This window comes from Salminus brasiliensis, chromosome 1 (genome assembly GCF_030463535.1).
Source record: "Salminus brasiliensis chromosome 1, fSalBra1.hap2, whole genome shotgun sequence".
NCBI lineage: Eukaryota > Metazoa > Chordata > Actinopteri > Characiformes > Bryconidae > Salminus > Salminus brasiliensis.
Genome location: NC_132878.1, coordinates 58,635,434 through 58,657,982, shown reverse-complemented (window position 1 = coordinate 58,657,982; position 22,549 = coordinate 58,635,434). Strand labels below are relative to the sequence as shown.

Below are 22,549 nucleotides of genomic sequence, written 5' to 3'. Positions count from 1 at the left end.
TCCCTGGGGTTTACTTATAGCATTTATGTGGGTTTATGCAGCAAAAACGGCATTTTTTCCTTGCTGTTTTCCATCCTCTCTATCTCTTAACATGCTGATGTTTATTACTGTACCTTTAAGACCTTTAAGAGCTCTGTGCTGATTGCCTGCCCAGTACATTCAAAAAGCAGTCCAGGCTGAAACCTTACTCATAATTTTCACATCAATGGTTAAGGCTAAACTGCTGTAGGCTGAGTTGGTGGTTATATGTAAATACATTGATTTTTATAACATCACACAAATCAATTCAAAATGGACTGTTTGTGCAGCTTAGTTTCCACATAATAATTGTATGGGCTGGGGAGTGAACAGAGTATTTTGAAACTCTAAAAAGGATATGCTACATTAACCTCTTTTATTGAGGCACGGGTTTCAATTTTGTTATTTATTTATTTATTTATTTGTTATTAAAGAGCTCCTCCAGCAAAATGTGTGTATTTGATCTATCATTTTAAGAGTTCTATAATAATAATAATAATAATAATAATAATAATTATATAATTTGGTACATATTGCACTCCCTATTTTACCCCCAACTCATTAGTTAATTAATTAAGCCCATCCTGAGTTGCTGTGAGTGTGTTAGAGCAGGAAAAACATGCAGGGCAGGGATCCTCTAGGACAGGGGTATTTAATTAAAATTCAGTACGGCCCAGTTACAGAAAAGTTCCTCAAGCCAAGATCCGGAACATCGTAATGTCTTACTTGCATTATGGTTCAGTGCCATATCCTGAATATTGAAGTAGACTAGTAGTTATTATCAACATTTTATGTTGGTGTCAAACCAGTCCAATTTATTATATTTTAACAATATTTATTGTCTTTTTACACTGAAGTGGACAAATGATAAATTATAAATAACAGACACTCTGAATAAATGTTCTTTTTTTTTATTTCAAGTACAAAAAGTGCATCTCAATAGGGCGCTTGAGATGACTGCTTTTAAAACTTGCCAAGGTCTCAGAACACACGAGACATACTGGTTTAGAACTGCCTGTGGGAAGAATAAACATGTACAAGTCCATTCTTGATTAAAAGCTTGGTTTTCACGCTCCACTTTTCTCTGCTTAGAGCACGGCATAAGAATCAGCTTTCCTCTGACTCGCTTTCTTCTACGACTGCTGTTTCTCAACCCCTCCCTGTGTGTTGCAGCACTAACCATAAGGCAGATATCTGGCTGAGTGGCGGCACGTGATATTTACAACATATGTATTTGGTTTGTGAGTTTCCTAGATCGCTTACATCCTGTCAAAATTATATAGCTCATAATAGCTTATCGGTATGGATAGCACAGCATCTGTGTCCGGACCTGGACCGCAGTCCACCTGTTTAGTGACCTCTGCTCTTGGGCCACTATTTGAAACCACTATGTAATGGAATGAATAGCACGTCATGCACATGGATTTGTCAATAACTACAACCAGTGTTGTAAAACAAATAAATAAATAAATAAATAAATGTTTGTGTATGTGTGTGTGTGTGTGTGCATGCTATCATGTTCTGCAATTATAGTAAACAGACAGGGTTAGCACCGGAACAGGTGACTGAGGCAGGTTTAGCCAGGTTCAATTGTGTGTTTAGTGAACGCATTGACTAAATGCTCTGGAAGCATCTGCATCTCCCTGACCCCCACCACTCCCCCCCCCCCCCACCGCCCCTCTCTCTCTCTCTCTCTCTCTCTCTCTCTCTCAGCTGACTGAGCACATCACAATAATCACTCTCTTTGTTTCATCTCATTTGCTCTCCACTACATACGCTACACATGCCAGGGCACCTCGTCATTAACACAGCAATCTCACATCAGCTCAACTAAGCTTAAATAAGCCTAATAAATCATCTGTCTGAGACCTGTGAGACTCTTCAAGTTAAGCTGTGTTTTTCTTTTGGTCAATCAGAGTGCATTACGCTAACAGGTAGAAGGGGGAATCATAAAGATATCGTTATATTTAGCAGGGCTAGCTGGCACACTTGCTGGTGGGGGCAGGATGGGACATTTTTAAGTGCTGTAGAATGTATTATTTGCTGTATTTTAAATAATCTGATGTTTACATAGAAGATGTTTGATGGTGTCGAGCTGAAGGCCAGTGCTACAGATCTACAGTTGTGGCACAGGCTGTCTTAGAAAACTGACTACAGCTGTCAACAACATTATGCTCTCCTACAGACCTTGTCACAGCTTTGAACAGGCCTCGACTTCTTTCTCTAGTGGGCAGGGTTTATGTAAATGTTGGGGTGTGAATATAATAAGTCAAAACTGTTACATAGCAATTTTAGGCTTTACGATTTGGCCTATTTTACAGCCCTATTTTGGTTCCGTTGAGAAAGTATACAACAGTGTTTGATGTCCACTGCTTGTCCCTTCTTAACAGTGTTGCACTGATACAGATACTGTATCGGTATTGGAGCCGATACTGGCACTTACACATAGTATCAGTATCGGCAATAGAGAACACCGATACCATAAAACTTACCATACATACATTTTTTAAAACATAGAACATTTTGGTTTGCATACTTTATGAAACCAAAAGTTTAAACAACCAGTAAACAGCCAGTCTTTAATAGTTATCACCATTAAACAGACTTTTTTTTGTTTTTTGTTCTAAAACCAAAAGTTGAGTTTAAGCAGCTTGTTTTAAGGCCACACACTGAAGTTTAGTATCTTTTTACAAAGAGACGTGTACATGTAATGAAATAGCACTGAAACTTTTCAAATGTGCAGTTACTTAACCAGTACATGCTGGTCTTTTAAAGGCTTATCAGGATTTATAGTCATCTATTGAGTACTTAAGTCAGAGTTGGTATCGGCACTCTGTATCAGCAGATACTTGAACATCTGGTATCGGTACCAGAAAGGAAAAAGTGGTATCGGTGCATCCCTACTTCTCAATACTCAACTATGCCAAGGTAAATGCAGGTTTCCATTCTAGGATCCCTTAAAAGTGAAAACCAAAAGGTTGTACAGTTTTTAGCCAACATTGGCATCATCTGAAATTCAGTCATTAACCGTTTTTAAGAGCTCTGCTGTAGATTCTCCAGCTGTAGATTTTCGTCAGCACTCGTCAGCGCCTCCACCGTCATGAGCTAATGATCTCACCGCACTGAATGACATGCAGGCTGCCTAATGCTGCTGTACTATTAGCTGCTCAGAGCTCCAGTCTCACAGTCAGCATTAAAGAATTAAAGCACGGCTCAGTGAGGTGAGTGGGCTGATGGTATGACGCATCCGTGGAGCCACGAACACACAAACAGATGAGACAGTGTTGTCAGGGAGCATCTCTTCTTGCTACGAGCTACTGCACAGGCCCTGATCGGAGCTGCGCTACACACTCATCTGAACACTTCTGAGCGTGCCTCAGCCATCTGCACTATGCTGTTCATCTTCACACAAATATAATTGGGTATGAGAGCAAGCAAAATCATACGTTATGGTGATCAATTAGATCACAGTACGCTTTTCTATGTGAATCGTGAGACTCGTTAGCACTCCTGTAACACTCAACAACTGCATGTACAGTGGGTCCAAAAGTCTGAGACCACTAGGGAAAATGCTACTATTCTGCATTCCATTTGTACAAAGACCTCTAGGGGGAGGTGGTGTCTCCGGGCTATTGATGACAGGGTTGTGTGTTCGATACCCGGGCTCGGCAAGCTGCCACTTTTAGGCCATTGAGCAAGGCCCTTCACCCTCTCTGCTCCCTGGGTGCTGGAGTTGGCTGCCCACCACTCTGGGGTGTTTGTGCTCACTGCCCCAAGTTCATGTGTGTGTGTTCACTACCACAGATGGGTAAAATGCAGAGAAAACATTTTGCTGTATGTAGTACAGTGACAAATATGTGCGCCTTTACCTTTTTAATGACTTCCCAGGGAGTTCAAGGTGGCCCTAGACTTTTGGATCCCATTGTTTCATAAAGATCATTTTGGCCTATTGATGACAAGGTTGTAGGTTTAATACCTGGGCTCGGCAAGCTGCCACTGTTGGGCCCTTGAGCAAGGTCCTTCACCCGCTCTGCTCGCAGGCGCCACAGCAGTGGATGGGTTAAAGGAAGAAGCCAAATTGCATCTGTGTCCAACACAAATGGTGGGTGTCTTTGTCTTTTGACTAATTATGGAGATCCTGTAAACATCTACAACTAGTTTACAATAACTGTAAACTAGTTAATGACTGAATAATTATATTTTATTATGATCAGCAATTATCTGAATTTTTTTATCTGAAGTAATTAACTAACTAGCTAGCTACCTCACTCGCTGATTGAAGGGAAAGATGGCAACTTTATGCTGACTGCAGTTATGCAGGATAAACCTGCATCCCACTATGTATGATCTGCAACAGTGTCTGTCCACCTGAATGTAACAGCACATAACTGATGCAGAAATAACAATGCCAACACCACACCACACCACAGTCAGCCTCGGTAATGATGACATCATGCACCGATATCCCTGGACCGCAGAATATGTCAGTGTAACCGTCTTTTTAAACTGCAGAGTTCATGTTTGAGTTCATGCAGCTTGATGTGAAAATGTCATTCCTTCTAAAAATAAGTGTTTTTAATAAGGAATGAGTATGATAGATGCATGGGCAAGTAAAGTGTAGCTGAACAGGGTTTCTGGAGCTTGAAATGCAGTTAAACATTCATTTATTCAGAGAGTCAGGGCCATGCAATGAAAAGAGTTATATCACATCACATCTGGCAAGTCCATAAACACACACACAACCACCACCACATTAAATCTCTAGTGGGAATGACGGTCTGACATTCTGCTCCCTGTGGAGACACAGCCACCATTCTATACCTCAACACTTAGGCTATGGCACATTTCATCCAGACACACACACACACAAGTCTCTGTCGTGTTTGTAGGGTATTTCCATTAATGCTTGGATAATTGGATAACAACTTCTATAGTAATTCAAATCTTACACCCAGGATCAACCAAAAGTCTTCCCAAATCCCAAATGGCTCAATGCAAATGTTGATCAAGGAAATTCTCATAAACATTCCTGGTTGTAATTACTCAAAGAAATGTGACCAATGTACTCATAATTTATTGGATTTTATATACACACATATATATATATATATATAAGATTCAGGCAAACATCAAGTGAAGTTATGAAATAACTGAATTTTGGGAGGAAGAACACACCTAAAGCCCCTTCTTCCCCAATCTAACGTCCTATGATTTCCATCTCTATTTTGTTCAGGACAAAGTCTTGCGCAACCCACCACTCCGTCACCTTCCTTTAACTCATATCTCAAAGTCCTAGCTCCACTCATCAGAGGGGGTCTGGCTTTCTACCACCAAGCAAAAGTGACCAAGAACTTCAGGCCAATGTTCTCTGAGTTCTCCTCCCACATTATCACAAGGTCCAAACTCGCAAAACAGCGTTTCCTTGTAACAAAATCATTGTCGGGACTAACAAAATATCCCCCCACTGTAACCCTTTGTGTCACATATACACACACAGTCTAATGGTGAGAGCTGGCCAAAGGCTGCTATACTTCTTCAAAGTGAGCCCCCAGACGGCTTATGAACTTCCCTGCCGTTGCCAAAAAATGTCTCGGTGCGCCAGCCAAGATGATACATCACATCACACACACAATTACAGTCTAATAATAGCCTGCCTTGTCACCCAGAGACACACGTTCATTAAAGGAGAGCTATTCTCATTCACATATCACTTCCAGAGCATTGTACCAATGAACAAATGTTATGGCCCAGCTCAGCCAGTGTGTAGCAGAGAGCTGAGCTCAGCAGAACCTCAGGCAGAAGCATTAGCAGATTTAGCAGTTAGAGACTGTTTGAACCGCACAGTTCAGCCTTTATGAAGGTTTTAGGGTTGCTACGTCTTCAGCCAAGGAAAACAGTTCGGCCCGAAGCGTTTCCAATACGCCAAACAGAGCAGTTGAAAATTATGAGTCAGGCCTTTTTTTTTAGGGTGAGTGTTACATAAGCAGCTTGCTCGGTTGCGCATTTGAGGTTTTTGGTGGCAGAGGAGGAGGAAGAGGAAGAAAATGCTCCCTGCTCTAAGATGGAGAGTGTGAGCTGAAGCTCAAGCTGTCTATGAAATAATTTACAGTCTTGAAAGGATGTTCTTGATGGGACGGACCTTAAAGTGATTTCTGAATTCTTGTGCAATCTGCAATCTACTTGTCCAAAAGTATTAAGACACCCCTCATCTAATTAGTGTTTTAAGTTTTAAGTTGTCTTACTTAACATGTTTAATCTGTATATATATAAATGCTACCATATGCTAAACCAGTAACTGTGTGGGACGTTCTAGAGCTGCTGTAGTGATGGTGTTCTAATAAAGGTGTTCTCTGGAATGGACTTGAGAGCCTCCCTACAGCCTAACACTGGTGTCCCATGGGCCATTGATGCCAAAGGGGAATGATGACTCAAGCTAGTGCTACAGATCAATTGATGCACCACTGTAGACCAGTTAACCTCTAATGAACACCTTCCTTTATTATCCCCACTATTAACTAAGTGTTCAAAATATTCTGATAGGTCTGTGTGTATATATACACACACAAGCACAGTACTATTATTATTATTATATATAGTATTAATGTATGTATTACTGTTTTACAAATACATTAGTGAGTGTATAGTAGTATTTATAATTATCATTCATCACCTGGTTTGGCTAATCAGTGCTAAATGGTGTTAAATCAGGTGAGCTCCCCTCCCAGTCTTGGTGCCCCACCCCATATAAAAACAAACTGGTAAAAATCAGTATAAGCCTTGAGTACACTACACACTTCTTAAAGCAGTTGCAGATTATAAAAAGACTTGGTATCTCACACTTCTGGACTTAGGGGCTAATGAAAAAATGTCCAATGCACACTGCAGCTGAGCCGAACCGTACACGGCCCAAAACCTGCGTGCTTCCCATTACCTAGGAGACACAGATTCACACCATAATTTGCACAGACCCAAACGTCATGGGTGAGAAGACAGAGTCAGCATGGTCCGTGCAGACTGCAGAGGGAGATGGAGGCGAGTAGCACAGTACCCTACATACTAGGCAAATGTTGGCTTCTCACTCGAATTTCCGTTCCACCTACAACGGTGCTGCAGTATCAGACATGTGTTAGCGCCAGAATGTGGCTGCTGCGTCATTTCAACGTAAAATGAAAATAAGAAACTGCACTTTTCATCCTCTATTTTCATTGGCTAAAGACAGAACCCTATGGAAAGATCACCATTCCCAATGCCAAGCATTGCAGAAGGAGTATAAAGCCCCCCAGCACCCCCCCTGAACCGATCAGCAGAACTGGGCTCAGTTAAAGGACGGTGGTGCATACAGGCTACAAACAGAGACCACTGCTTGTGCCCGAGCCCCTTTTTTGTGCTTATGAGGATGTTTTACCTGTGAATATGTGTGTGTTGTATGTGTGTGTGCAATGAAGCCTGGAATCTCGGAGGCACCCACGTGCTTACTCAGTTCACTGCATACACTGCAAGAACACCCTAATCTGTTGGCATGACAACTGGAGTGAAATATGTGCCTGGCCTAGAAAGAAATGCTGAAAAGGAAAAGAATGAATGAGCTTTGTGGTGTTGTAGTAAAGCAGCACGGCTTCAGAAGCTTCACACTGCAGTCAAATAATGCATGCAGTGGAAAAGCTTTTCTCGCGCCCTTAATCCACGAATGTATCACAATGTGTGTTGAGCTGGACGGCAATGAGCTGGACACTGAACACACAGAGCTATTCAAACAGCTGGCTGTTCAAACCAACAGTATCATCCCGGTCACGCAAACATTTTGTACACTGTATGTCCAAATGTTTGTGGACACCCCTTCTAATGCATGCATTTAGCTAATGTAAATGTGCACACACACACACCTTGTCTAGTTCCTGTAGAGATTTACTGCCAATAGACTAGGACTCTCTGCAGCAGATAAACATGAACCTGTTGGCACCAAGCCTAATGCCAGGTGTGGGCTCAAGGGGTTTAAAGCCCCCCAGCATTGAGCTGTGAAGCAGTGGAACTGTGTTCTCTGGAATGATAGTTCATGCTCCTATCTAATACTTTCGAGATGAGTTGGGGATGAGGTGGGGTGGCAATCATTCAATATCCTGACCTTACTTACGTTCTTGTCGCTGAATGCAATCAAACAACAATGCCCCAAAATCTAGCAGAAAGCCTTTCCAGAAATATAGTCTGAAATATAGTCTCTTGCTATGCTGTAAACATAATACATTGACTTGTTGTAAACATAAATAAATAAAGTCATGGAAAAGTGTTACATATGGGCCCTTTAAATCGACAAGAGCTGCCCTTGCACCATTCCTGACCTCATATATTTACAAGCCGCCACCCCCAGTATTTCTACGGAGAATGCCTACATAGTATTTGCATTGGGAAAAACCTCCAGGGTCTTTGTAGTAATCTCAGGGATTACACATAATGAAAATAAGAAATGAACAGTATGCACATCTGCAAATGCCAGCAGCATGAACACAGAAACAGCTCAGTAGGATTGCGGGACAGGGAAGTGTTTCTGGATTAAATACTAACTATAACCCTCAGCTCTCCCAGGAATTCAGAGCTACAGGTTCTGCCTTCTTTTTAATATTATCCTCAGCTTCCTTAAAAAGGCCCTATAATGTAAAACTGCCTTTTACAGCTGGTTATGAACTCACTGTTTTACTGATGTCACAAAAACCAACACACACACACACACACACACATCTCCTCAGCCTGGAATTGGCAATGTAGCCCCGCCCCTTCACACTAAAACAATAGAGTTTCAGGCTGGACTGGGATCTAAATGAGGTACAGTACAGGACAGCCAATACACAAATCATCATCATATCAGCCTTAATGTCACAGTAAAAATGAATAAATAAATAGTACAATTGGTAAATAAACCCATGAAATTGTCTTAAGTAGACTCAATGAAAAAAAAAACAATAAAGCTGTAGTTTTAGGGCATTCATAAATTTGGCTAATCAGACGCTAAACCGTGAAGAAATACTGCTTTTTAAAGAATGTCATCTATGTAATAACTAGGGATATATGCAGCTCAGCAAGGCTTACTCTCAGAGACAGAAAATCTCATGTAATAACAGAGACCTACCTAAATTATGGGAGTGAACGTCAGAGACGTTTTTTTTTCTTCTTCTTCAGTTCAGTAAGCTTTGAAATGCCTCCTGTAAGCAATGAAACATCTGAGCAGAAAGCATCCTGCCTTTCTGCTTCACCCCCATGGTTTTATTCTGGCCTTATTTCTTACATCTCCAGGCATGAGAAACAGTGATGTGGGCACTATTCCAATTTTATTCTTTTTTTTTTGTTTTTATATATCTGGAGGCCCAGCTGTTTTGTCTGGTCTAGTCTAGAAACCAGTCCAGAGCCGCTGACTGAACCCTGTTCTTTTCCAGAAATGCATGCATGCTCACACAGATGAACCCACACATCAGAAAAGGTTACGTTTGGTCTCGCTGCCTTGCGCTATCAGAGCCGACAGAATACACTGAGTGTTCTCCAGTGGCGTGGTTGCCATGGCGTCCAGACCAGTTGTATTATGGGATACCAGGGAGCGCCATGTCTCCATGGTATCCAGAATCCTTTCTGCAGGTACAAAGGCTTTCCTGTAGCATCCACTGCTGCCTATATGGGACACACATACACATCCATTTCTGTTCCAGTCAGACCCCAATTTCCAGTGCCTGCTTCTTCCTATGCATGCAAACCTCTAGGGAATTCCCTCTCAATTGGTTTTCCTTTCTTATTCAGTCTGTATCTCTCCTCCCTTTCCCTTCTGATTACTATTCCGTTCCTGACTTCCACACTGCAAACAGCACTGCACTGAACTTGGTCTAGTATATTTTTTGACAATTATTGTGTTGTTCTGATTCACATGGATGTGTTGCAAACATCTTCAGTCCAATTAATTCAACACTATTTAGTCCAGAAGCCCTACAGCTCCAGGTATGCCTCCCATCCTCCACCCGTTACTCCCTTTTGACCCCTGGCTTTTATTTGTTCTGTCCATCTCTCGCCATTTCTCATTTCAACCCCCATCTTCTGTACTAATAACCTCATTATTGATCGTACAGTATGCCACAGTGTCTGTCTGTAGCCTCATTCTGATGTCATGAACTCTCTGTTCCTCTCAGTCCAGCTGATCAGCACTATCGCTTCAATAGCACCAGCACACTGAGCCCCAGAGCAGTGGAAACAGCCAGCAAATCAACACCACAAACAGCCAAGCCACGGTCAGCACGCGTGAGCCAGCTACACTGCTAAAAGCCCCTGAGCAGTGGGCTGCTGGTGTTTACCCATAAAGGCACAGTCCAAAAGAACACAATCCGACATAACAGACCCTCCACGAATTATTGATATTCCTATCAACATGACAAGAGAAACTATCCAATAACCTAAATTCCAAGCAGACACGGTGCTTCTCTTCACGGGCCATTAACAGCAGCTTCGTTTTCAGTCAGTAAATTTCCACACTGCTCCTTTTTTAACAGGTCTCTGTGCGGTGGGGTTGGTGAAACTGCTCTGTACTGAAAACAATATGTGAAATATTCCCCTGGATAGCAAAGCAAATCTCTTCTCTGGCCCTCATTCCTGCAGGAGAGGGCATGGATTTGAAGCCAGTAATACAATCCCTACTCTGCAGGAACAACCACCAGCTCTACGTCCAAGTCAAACAGACATGCAACGATTATCTCCCAAACCAGAGAAAACACACAGTGGACGGGAGTCAAACACATTCTGGAGAAACATGCAGGAAACAGTGCCAAACTCAAAATCCAGTGGTCAGGCTTGAGATTTTTTTTTCTTCTACAGTCCAGTAGGAAGGATTGAGCCATCACAGCAATAAAATCTGATTAGGACCAAAAAATACCCGGCCCGGGTCTTTAAAGCGGCTCTAATCATGCGATTGGGAGAAAAAATGGATGGGTCCTGCCGAGAGGCAAGAGATTAGAGGACAAGATGAAATCTGAAACGATGGATGAGTGGAGAAATGGAGAGATAAAGTCAGGTTGGCAATGAAAAGACAGGGTTACTGAGAATGCTAGGCCCTGAGCCCAGTCCACTGGGCTCCATAAACACACCATTCAACAAAGAACTGAGAGAAGCAGGATCTGATCACCTCTCAGATGTTTCGCTGCTTGAAAAGTGATAAAAGCTCACCACATGGGTATTGTTTTGGTGTGGAAGCAGAACCAAATCTTCAAATTGCTAAATCTAAATGCTAAGGTAGAAAGGTAAGGTTTTCCAGATAATTTTGGACCATTTCTATTGGCCTATGCATTATGAACCCTGCACACAATGGATGCAGCTGGTGTTTTCAAACTGAAACAATAATAGAAAAGATCTGACTGAGTATTTCCTAGGTGAGTGTGTTTTTTGCTAAGGGCAATGATAAGTCAAAGAACCATCTGAAGTTTAAATGGTTTCTGTGCCTGGTTAAAACAGTTCTTCTCTATGTTGGAAAACCTTTTGTACATAGAATCTATCAAAATAAACAGTTCTATATAACAGCAAAAAGGGTTTCTCGCTATTGTTACAAGTCAAGGGCACACACTCTTGTCTAGTCCCTATAGAGAAGTACCGTCAATAGAACAGGACATGAATATTGGCTCCATGCCTAATGCCAGGTGTGGGCTTTGAGCTGTGGAGTATTCGAACTGTGTTCTCTGGAATGATGATGGTGCTCCATGCAATACTTACTTACTGTCACCTAATACAGTCAAATTCTTACTGCAATAGTCCATAACCTAGTAGAAAGCCTTCCCTGGACAATAGAGACAGTCACTCCAACGAAAGCAGGATAAACTTCTTTTTAACACCCTTAATTTCAGAAGAAACAATAAATGAGCAGGTGTCTCAATACTTTTGTCCTTATAGTGTGTTTTGGACATCCATACACTTAAACACACCTCCAGCAGTTCTCCCTACATGGTTGTTGCAGAAATGCAGAAAACACTGTCTGATGTATCACTACCTCACTTTAAATATGCTCTTCCTTCAAAACCCAAAGTGCTGATCCAAACTCGGTCAGCAGCGTCAGACCGCACTATTGAATGGAGACTGAGCAGTCACACAGCTTCTGCTCAAGTGTCTTCGTCTGCTGTAATACTGTAATACTGCTGATGCAGCTTCACGAGGCCTCTGAGGAATCACCTTCACTAACGGTGAGAAAGACCGAGCGAGACGCCGGGAGAACAAAAGAGCCACAGTCCTGCACTTCAATTGCATTAGAAAATTGTCCGTGCTGGCGCTACCCGCAGCCTGGCGAGCTCTGGCAGAGACCATAAATCAAGCATCCTGCAAACCTCTTCGTTCTCATAAAAGCCGCTCAATTAGCATTCCGCTCCACACCTCGGAGCAGCCACAGAGGACAGCTGGCAGCCGCCACTAAAACCTACCTGATCTTATACTCAGTGACCTGAGCGCCAGCATCACAGTAGATCTGGGGGAAGTAGAAGCGGTGAGACTGGAGGTTAATATCCATCGCTTCAGGTCATAGCAGAGAGGAACAGGTTGCTCCTTCCTCGTTCTCCTCCTTCTTCTCTTTGGCCGCCTCGTTCACTCGCTTTTTTGCTCGGTGGGTTGTAGGATCCCCTCCCCCCCTTCCGCTCTCGCTCCCCTTGTAGCGTTTAACGTGAACGGTTCAGGAACTGGACGTGTAGCAGCATCTCAGCCACCTTGTCCAACGCAGGAGTTGCAGAAAGGCCAACGTCCATCACAAACAGGACTCACACACACTCACACGTGTGCTTGCCCTTAGCCTCCGTCTGAACCACGATCCTGGAAGGGCTCGGGTGAAAAGGGGAAAAAATTAAGAGAGCAATCTCTTCCTTAATCAGAGCTGACGAAGAGCAGCGCACTGGAGGAGCACATTAATGACACAGTGGAAAGAGAGAGAGAGAGAGAGAGAGAGAGAGAAAGAGAGCTCTACTCGGTTGAATGAAATGATGATGCTCGCTATGAGGCATCACCCTCACACTGCCTCTCTGCCTCTCTCTGGTTTCATCTAGTGGATTACCAGCTCCCTCCCCCAACCCTCCATCTCTCCATCCCTCCCTTCCTCTATCCTTCTCTCCTCCTCCTCCCTTTCCAGCTGTGACAAGAGAGATGGTCTGCTAGCCCCATAGGCTAAAAGCCCCCCTCCCCCCAACACCAATGATGCTGGCTCCTCCTCCTCTCTCACTCTCTCTCCTGCTCTGTCTCTCTTTCTCCCCTCTTTCTCCTTCTGTCTATTCCTTAATTGGTTCTCCCTCTCTCAGTCTCTTGTGCCCTTTCGCTTTCTTGCTCTCTTTCTCCTTCATTCAATCTGCCTTCCTCCTTCTCTCTCTTCTATTCTCCATAAGTCCATTGCTCTCTTGGTCTCTCTTTCTTCCCCTCTCTCTCTTTCTCCCGCCTTTACTCCCTCTATTCCTTCTTTGGTTTCCCTCTCTCTCATTCTCCATCTAGTCCTCTTTGCTCTCTCTGTTTCTCTCTTGGTCTCTCTCTCTCTCTCTCTCTCTCTCTCTCTCTCTCTCTCTCTCTCTCTGTCCTTTGGCTGCTAAAGATCAGAAGTGCAGAACTACAGCAACAGGAGGAACTGCAGAACCAGTCCTCAATCTCACCATCACCACCCACCTTTCCAGCGAAGTGGACACTATTACGCTCCACACCTGTGTCTTTTACTTTGACGCAACCATTTAAGCTCTGGTGGCTGCTTGACATGTTTGAAGGTTTAGACCCTACACATATGTCTTCACACTAAATTCACATACACTTAAATGAACACTTCTAATGACACTGTGACCACAGGATATCCAATACACTCTTTGGGTAGCACAGAGATACTGATGATACAGTCCAGCCCGTACAACTGGATGTTTTTGATATGGTTATTATGTGTGATTCATTTCTGAAGAGCACAAGCTCAGTCTGACATAGCCAGATCCTGTCTGCTCCTTGTTTTTTAGGGCCTTGTATTTGCTATTATTTCCTGATGTGTTGCGCTAGGTTGCGTAATCCTATCACGAAGCTTTATGTAACTTTACACAATCCTACCAAGTCATTTTTCTCTGGTGCAATCACAAAAGATACCTGCAAAAGCTAATGCCGTGTCGTCATGTCATGAATGATCTACCATTTTCTGTAGTTTCCATGATTATTAAAGTGAATGCCTATTAGCCAAAAGCTACCATTTCTGGAACTCTATAAATAGAATATGAGTAGCTTTGCCACTTTATTATATTCACATACTTTATAAACATGTACATTTTTATTCTTTCTCTTTTTGTCTTTTATTTTATTTTATTTTATTTTATCAAGTCTTTATTCTTACACAAACAGTTGCAACTGCAACAACTGCAATGTCCCTCCTGGGATTAATAAAGTATTTCTTAATAAAGTATTTCTGATTATCTCAGAAGGCCTTCACACTGATTAAACAGCATGAATTACATTAGATCCTGGGAAACAAGGGAATGCACTCCAGTCCATTCAATCACCCCTCTTTTACATTATTACCAGGTCAACAAATGCATTTGGTAATTATACTTATTGCTGGAAATGGAATCTCATGTGTATGACATTTCTAACAGGAGCTCATTTAATGCATGAACACATTCTAAAAGGGCCGTATTCTAGCTCCAGATTAGCTGAAAGCAGAGGTTACAGATTGTGACTCCACATGGCTCATAATCTAGAACAGGCTTTTTTTAATTATATCAATGTTATGTTATGTTTTTTTTTTTGTATTATTCCTTTTAATTCCTAGGACCCTGAACAGGAAAATGTGGAAAAGAAGATGGGTGGATGGATGTTATATTTTTCCAGCTAAAGTGGCATGTAACTTATGTCAAAAGAGTGCAAAGTGGATAGGTAGAAGTGAATTGCAGTAAGGGTGGATGACACAACATTTTACATAGGGAAAAAAAGAATAGCATATGCGTGTGTAATTTGGAGCCAGTGGTTGTAAACACAATGACACTGATCTGGGAAAGCACTGATCATCATTATTATGACCAATCCTGATTTCTTTGCAAGGATTTAATGAGGCTTTTTTTTGTTTAATCTAAAGCTCACACAGTTTCAGTCCACATGCTTCTTTCACTTTCAGTGAGGGATCTGTATCTCATAGCTCCTCCAGAAAAAATGTGTCCTTTAGTAGGTGCTCAACGCACACTGTATGAAAAGCCCAGGAGCAAGAAATGGCAGCAATTCATAGTGTTGCATTATTGGGCCAAACTAGCTTTTTACATTATTAAACGAAACCCCAGTTGGCTGGTCAACTATTATAAAATCAAATAAAGAGCAAAAATAATACAATAATACATTGCCTTATCATGTCATCATAGCTAATCCCGAGATTGGGCACTATATAGAACACATTCTTTGCAAACATGACCCCATAATTGTACACAGTGCATTTATGTCATCCATCAATCCAAACAGACAGGCAGGTAGTTAGATGTATAGAGATGGAGGAGTGGAAGCTGTTTAGACAAAGGTACAAGCAGCCCCTCCCCCCAGCACCAACCCCACCACTCTCTCTCCAGCAGGTTCCTGCCTGGCTGCAGATTGCATTCTAATCCTTAAAGGGGAACACCTCCATTTGAGCCCAACCAGGAGAGTCTACTGTCTACGGCACAGTCTACTGTAACTGTAACCGCCATTGGCACAATATGGGAGGGCATGGCCTTCTGCTTCTGCTAGACTCACACCCAGTCGCACAGGACACAGGGCAAGTGCTACTGACAGTGAAGGTAAGGGGGGCAGGCAGAGATGAACAGATTGAGGAAGAGACAAGTAATTAAATAAGCATATGAACGAAGCAAAAGCAGAACCATCAAACCTAATTTAGTTTTGCTGGAGGAGGGAGAGTGTGAAAAGACGGATGACGCAGAGGGGAGAAAGAGGATGAAGTAGAGCAGGAAGATGGAAGAATGTAGAGAAAACTGGCTGAGAATGAAAGGATGATGAACCAGCTAGAGAGATGAAAGAGAGAGAGAGAGAGAGCGAGAGAGAGAGAGAGAGAGAGAGAGAGAGAGAGAGAGAGAGAGAGAGAGAGAGAGAGAGAGAATGTGAGCGAATGAGAGAGAGAGAGAGAGAGAGAGAGAGAGAGAGAGATGGGGGCTGACAGCTGTCTCTGAAGCTGATCTCTGTTCAGGTTCAGTGCAGCTTCCCCAAGGTCACACTGCATTACGAGTGACTACGGCAGTCAGTCACTTATCTGACCAGATCTCCACTATTTCTTATGGATCAGCCAAGTCTAACTTTAACCCTTCCAGACCGAGATGCATTACTTTTCTTTACTATATTATCCAAAAGGTACGTATTTATTGCTCTAGAATGTACAGTTTTAGGTACAAGTTCACATACACTCAACATGAACATGAATGTCATGACAATACTGGGCTTTAAAATTTTTTGGTAAACTGGGGCAGAATGAGTGACAACACACATGTTTAATAACAAAAAAAAAACAACAAAAATATTGGTTCAATTTTATTTTTGGTTAAATGTCCACTAGCGATTTGCACCTCCACCCAATGCTTTAGGTAGCCATCAACAACGTGTTTTTTTAACAATATCTGATCACTCTACTTGGTAGAATATTTAGTTAAATCAGGTTTCCTGACATTTTCATTATTCCACATATTTTTGTGTTTGGGGTTTTGCCCATTAAAACACCCGAATGGGTCCATCTCTGTTACAAAAAAGGTTCTGTATGGAACCAAAAGTGGTTCTTCTACTGCATCGCACAAAGAACCTTTTGTAGCACCTTTATTTTTTCCAGTTACCACAATTTCTGCATTTTCATCATTACATATAAAACTGGTATATTTAAATCATTGGTTATTTTGAATAGATATAAATACAAAAACAAAAAATCATGTGTGTTGTGTTCATACTGAGGCCTGGTTCCTATCACCATCACTGTACAATAAACCATTTCACATGAAACTATATTGAAGGACATCATTTACATTAGAGTGCAGAAATTTGCAATCTTTAATATATTTATTATTAAATCTATTTCTTTTATTTATTTTGTCATTTTATGGGAAAAAATGCTGCCAATGGGGAAGAATTCAGTCACTGGTTGCTACCTGGTGTATGTATGCATTTAAGGATAAGGGGTGTGATTTCAGCGAAGGCTACATCAATGACTGTAAAAAACATGTACACATGGTTCTATGCTGTCATTGCTATGCTGTCAAATTTGCAACCAGAGTCTGTACATTAGAGACCAGAGCCAGTAGAGCCAGATGTGCCTACTCATTTGGTAGACCTGCCTTAGGCCAAGCATGTCTTAGGCCGCCTTCACTGAGCTCCTAGTGTTGAAGCAAAGCGTATTTTATCCCTGGATATCCAGTTTGTCTGGTAAGTGTCTTGTAAATGTCTCAGCAGTAAAAGTGCAGTGTGTTTCCGTACAACTCAGCTACTTCATTTAATAAATAGAAAAAGGGTGCGTCAATCACACCATTCCTGAGCTTAAGTCCTTCTTACGACAGAGCAGAATGCTGAAAACTGATTTTTGGGGGGAATAAAAATGTGCCAGTATTATCACAGGGGAAACTAACTGTTGGAATTAGACACTGGAGATGGAAAGACAGTTTAGAGAAGGAAAATGAGATGAAAGACTATCACTAAAACATATGGGGATGGGTAGAGATACACATCATACTTCAATGAGCCAGCAGAGATGCTAGACCTGTGGATCCTTCACTTTTAGAAGACAGTGTTTTCTACAGTCACTGGGCTACATTGTCAAAAGGCAGTTAAAAGAAAATATGCTAGCATTCTCCCGAGAGAGTGTTTTCAACTTGATGCAACCACATTGTTATAATGAGCATCTTTTTAAGATTATGTTGTGGAGTGTACAACTGCTATTAAGCTTTACAGAAGAGCCTTTCAGTGTAAACAGAATACAGAACAGATGCACTGTAGGAGGGGCATGCTGTCATCACTTCATTAAGCCACTTTAAGAAAAGCTAAAACATATGTATTCCAGCCCGTATTACATCTAACACTCCTACTCCTACAGAGATGCTTAGAAGAAAAAAAGTGGAAGTAGTGGGATGAAAGTATGGGGAAATAGTGTGAGGAAATCTTGGGAAAATAGTGTAAGCAAAAGTATGGGGAAATAGTGTGAGGAAATCCTGGGGAAATAGTGTATGCAAAAGTATGGGGAAATAGTGTGAGGAAAGTATGGGGAAATAGTGTGAGGAAAGTATGGGGAAATAGTGTGAGGAAAATATGGGGAAATAGTGTGAGGAAAGTATGGGGAAATTGTGTGAGGAAAGTATGGGGAAATGGTAAGGAAATCCTGGGGAAATAGTGGAAGGAAATCCTGGGGAAATAGTGGAAGGTAAGTATGGGGAAATAGTGGAAGGTAAGTATGGGGAAACAGTGGAAGGTAAGTATGGGGAAATAGTGGAAGGTAAGTATGGGGAAACAGTGGAAGGTAAGTATGGGGAAATAGTGAGGAAATCCTGGGGAAATAGTGGAAGGTAAGTATGGGGAAATAGTAAGGAAATCCTGGGGAAATAGTGTGAGGAACAAATGGGGAAATGGTGAGGAAATCCTGGGGAAATAGTGGGAGGAAATCCTGGGGAAATAGTGGAAGGTAAATATGGAGAAATAGAGGAAGGTAAGTATGGGGAAATAGTGAGGAAATCCTGGGGAAATAGTGGAAGGTAAGTATGGGGAAATAGTGTGAGGAAAGTATGGGGAAATTGTGTGAGGAAAGTATGGGGAAATGGTAAGGAAATCCTGGGGAAATAGTGGAAGGAAATCCTGGGGAAATAGTGGAAGGTAAGTATGGGGAAATAGTGGAAGGTAAGTATGGGGAAACAGTGGAAGGTAAGTATGGGGAAATAGTGAGGAAATTCTGGGGAAATAGTGGAAGGTAAGTATGGGGAAACAGTGGAAGGTAAGTATGGGGAAATAGTGAGGAAATCCTGGGGAAATAGTGGAAGGTAAGTATGGGGAAATAGTAAGGAAATCCTGGGGAAATAGTGTGAGGAACGTATGGGGAAATGGTGAGGAAATCCTGGGGAAATAGTGGGAGGAAATCCTGGGGAAATAGTGGAAGGTAAATATGGAGAAATAGAGGAAGGTAAGTATGGGGAAATAGTGAGGAAATCCTGGGGAAATAGTGGAAGGTAAGTATGGGGAAATAGTGGGAGGTAAGTATGGGGATATAGTGGGAGGTAAGTATGGGGATATAGTGAGGAAACACTTGGAGATATAGTGAGAAAAATCATGGGGAAATATATAACATAGATATTATGTTGCTATAACATTTGTTCCCTTTGCAACCACTGGCTGCATTTAACCCGTGTACACTGAACTCATGTGTATTGTAAAAGCCCCTGAAAGAGTTGAGCAAGCCTACCACCATAAAAAGAGAGTGAGAAGCTTACCCATACTCATCCACTTCATACATGGCCAGTGGGACGCAAAAGAGAAGAAGGAGAGAAGAAGCGCTCCTGAACAGAATAACAGGGAGGGTAGGGGGAAGGAGAAAGAGGGGAAGAGAAGGAGGGAGGGGAGGACTGAGGGTAAAAGAACTGTCAGTGTAGACAGTAAATATGTTGTCCACTCTTCATATCCACATGGATACTGACATATAGCAAGGAGGCAACAGAGTGAGAGAGGGAGACAGACAGAGAGAAACTGATTGAAGCTGAGGAAGATCATGTGGTCCACCTTCTTGTCTCTCAGCTCATCCTCTAAAAGGATTGAGAAGCTATAAGTGACAGGATAGTGCCCTGCCCATTAACACACACACATGCAGACTTGTTTCAGTACAATCTGAGGACATGTGGTCAACCAAAAGACCAATTTTCTCTAGTTTCCCTACAAAGGGTACAGCAGCACATGCCTCTTCTGATTTAATGTGTCTAATAAAATGCAATCTGATCATAAAGCACACATTGGAGTAAAGAATACAGAGCTATAATACCTAGTGTCTAGTAAAACACAGCATTTACAAAGGTAATTTGGAGCACTTTATTTAATTACTCAAGTATAAAAATCCAAACAATTACACCTGCACCTTCTCTTTTACCATCCCTGCCTTTCTACTACCCTGTACAGCTTTAAAAGGCCTGTTTCAGAGCTGTGATTAAAAGGAAAGCTATAATAGCCACCCCTCGCTGCAGGTTTTCAAGAACCCTTTAGTGGCAGAACCACTGTTCTTCTAACTGACCCAGTTATCACCTAGATGGACAAGCAATGGAAGCCTACCCAGAGCGTTCCACTGTAACAGCATATTGTAGGTTTGCTGCACTGACAAAAATGGCACTTTGAATTTACATGATTTAAACGTGTCGAGCAGCTGCAAATGAATCAAATGTGTTACATCAAGAAATGCATTGCCAAAAAGCAGCGAAAGTGTTGATGTATTTCATTTGTGTACAAACACTTTGATACATTTGATACATACAAGCCATTTGTTCCAGTGTAGCTTGGTTTGGGTTTCTAAACATTTCACTCTGCATGTCCATCATTAGTCTTACTGCAGTCAGCTAAACAGAGCTGCTATTAAGGTCTTTTAGTAATGGTTTAGCCACAAAGTCAAATCTGAGTCATTTTGCCCCCAATGTTTCACGGTCAGCCCAAATAAGTTTGGTGTCTAAAGTTTGCTTCTGCATGAATGACGTAAATGACATAACTAATCAACAGAGGAAGCTTATGCCATGTTCCATGTGTACTGAGATAGCGGATTTATAGAAATCCAAGAAGGAAAGTCCAACTAGAACGCTCGTACAAGTAGAATTTATTACTTGAAAAAGGCGGGGGGGGGGGGGGGGGGGGGGGCGGGGTGTTCAAAATCCAAGATGGCCACAATGCACATCAACAGTAAGAGTACACACAGTGCCAACTTCTATTTGTGGGAGTGTTTCCATGATGTTTGGACAGCGCAAAAAACACCTTACATCGCTTTGTTACACAATACAACTGGTATCGCTAATAATGCTGGAACCTGGAACATAAAAATTGTGTGGGACATATTTTGAGTAGATTTGCCATAAAACACAGGAAAAAGGACTGTCAAACCAGTTCTGGCGTCTGAAGAAGCTAAAGACTTCAAGACTCGCGGTCAATTCGGCTGTGCCACAAAGCTTCACTGAATACAATGTGTTACATCGACACAATTCCTGCCAAAACTAGTGAACTTCAAGAGAACTTAAACTGAAAGAGGAGATCATGGAGGTATACAGTTGAGTCTAGCGGCAAAAATGCTAAATGTTAAACAGTGCCAACAAGGACAGTGCAAAATTCAATTATGACCAGACACCAAATGCCTGTTGAGGAAAAGCCAAACATGCTTTGGTCAATCAAAAACATTTGAGGCAAGACAAAACTGTAAGCTTGATTTTAGGCCAAAGCACTGCTTTACATACTTATGACGATATGGAATTCACCTTGGACCTTCTCTAATCAAATCAATGAGTTCATCTGTATTTATCTTCAATACAATTGCTGTAATATTGAACATACAGATCATACAAATCCAGCGGATCAAGTCTCTGACCCTTCCAGAACCAGACAGCTGTTGTTTCTTTTCATTTCCTCAGCAGGAACCTGCAGGGGAACTAGCACTTCATGCTGTACTTAGTCAGAGGCCTCCTCACTCCACACTTTCCTGAGAGGACTGCTTTGTCCAGGGTTCATACAATTTCAAATTCAAGGACTTTCCACGACTTTTCAATTACCAAAAAATTCAAAATTCCAGGACCAAAACCTTTTCCTTAATTTGTCCACTCTAGTAGCTGAAAGACTGTCCAGGCTAGCTAGTTAACAACATAATGCATGTTCATAATACCACGGCCAAAACTGTGCATGGTCATATGAAATACGGGCAGTGATTGGTCATGTGAAAAATTATGCAACTGTAAAAGTTTGTGCTTTATATCATTATATAAAAACACGACAGGAGCTCATTGCAATATTTAGTTATTTTTCATGGACTATTCAGGACTGGATTTTAGCAAGTTTATTTTCCATGACTTTCCAGGTTTTCCAGGACCTGTATGAACCCTGTTTGTCTTTGAAGCCTCATCTGGTCAACAGGACCGAATTCAGCAGGAGCAGTTCTATTTCAAACTCAAATGTGGGCCACCCAAGCAAGCAGCATCAGAGAGATCCATACACACCAACCAGGATCAATATGCACTCAAGTGGATCTATTGGCAGCGTGCTTTTAGTGCCTTCGCATTGAATGATATTTCAGAACAGTAGAGCCCTGTGCATACTCGACTGTGTGAAAGCTATCCCTGTAATGACATGCAGTTCAATTGCCTATTGTACATGGTGCCATTCAGGTTATGACCAAAGGGCTTGGGCAGGAAGAGGTCACTCAACAATACTCCTCCCATCATAGGTCTTCCAACTGGTGAAATAACAACAATAAGAGCACTGGCCCTGCTCTTTGAATTGCAGATGATATGGAGATCTGAGGCAATGATATGTACCTCTTTCTTTCAGAGCGAGCGTGGCGAGTTTTGAAACAAAATAC

At 41.9% G+C, this 22,549-nt stretch overlaps 1 protein-coding gene across 2 annotated transcripts in view; it reads right to left on the bottom strand.

Moving 5' to 3' along the window:
• evlb (Enah/Vasp-like b) overlaps positions 1-22,549 on the bottom strand; it is a 56,409-nt gene that overhangs the window by 27,110 nt on the left and 6,750 nt on the right. The window contains exon 1 of one of the 2 annotated variants that reach the window (XM_072683446.1): positions 12,447-12,878. The exons of the other annotated variant lie outside the window; for it this stretch is intronic. Within the exon in view, the coding sequence (XP_072539547.1) occupies positions 12,447-12,532 (86 nt within the window). The 5' untranslated portion in view covers positions 12,533-12,878. Of the gene's footprint in view, positions 1-12,446; positions 12,879-22,549 lie in introns of those variants that run through there. 2 annotated transcript variants of the gene reach the window in all.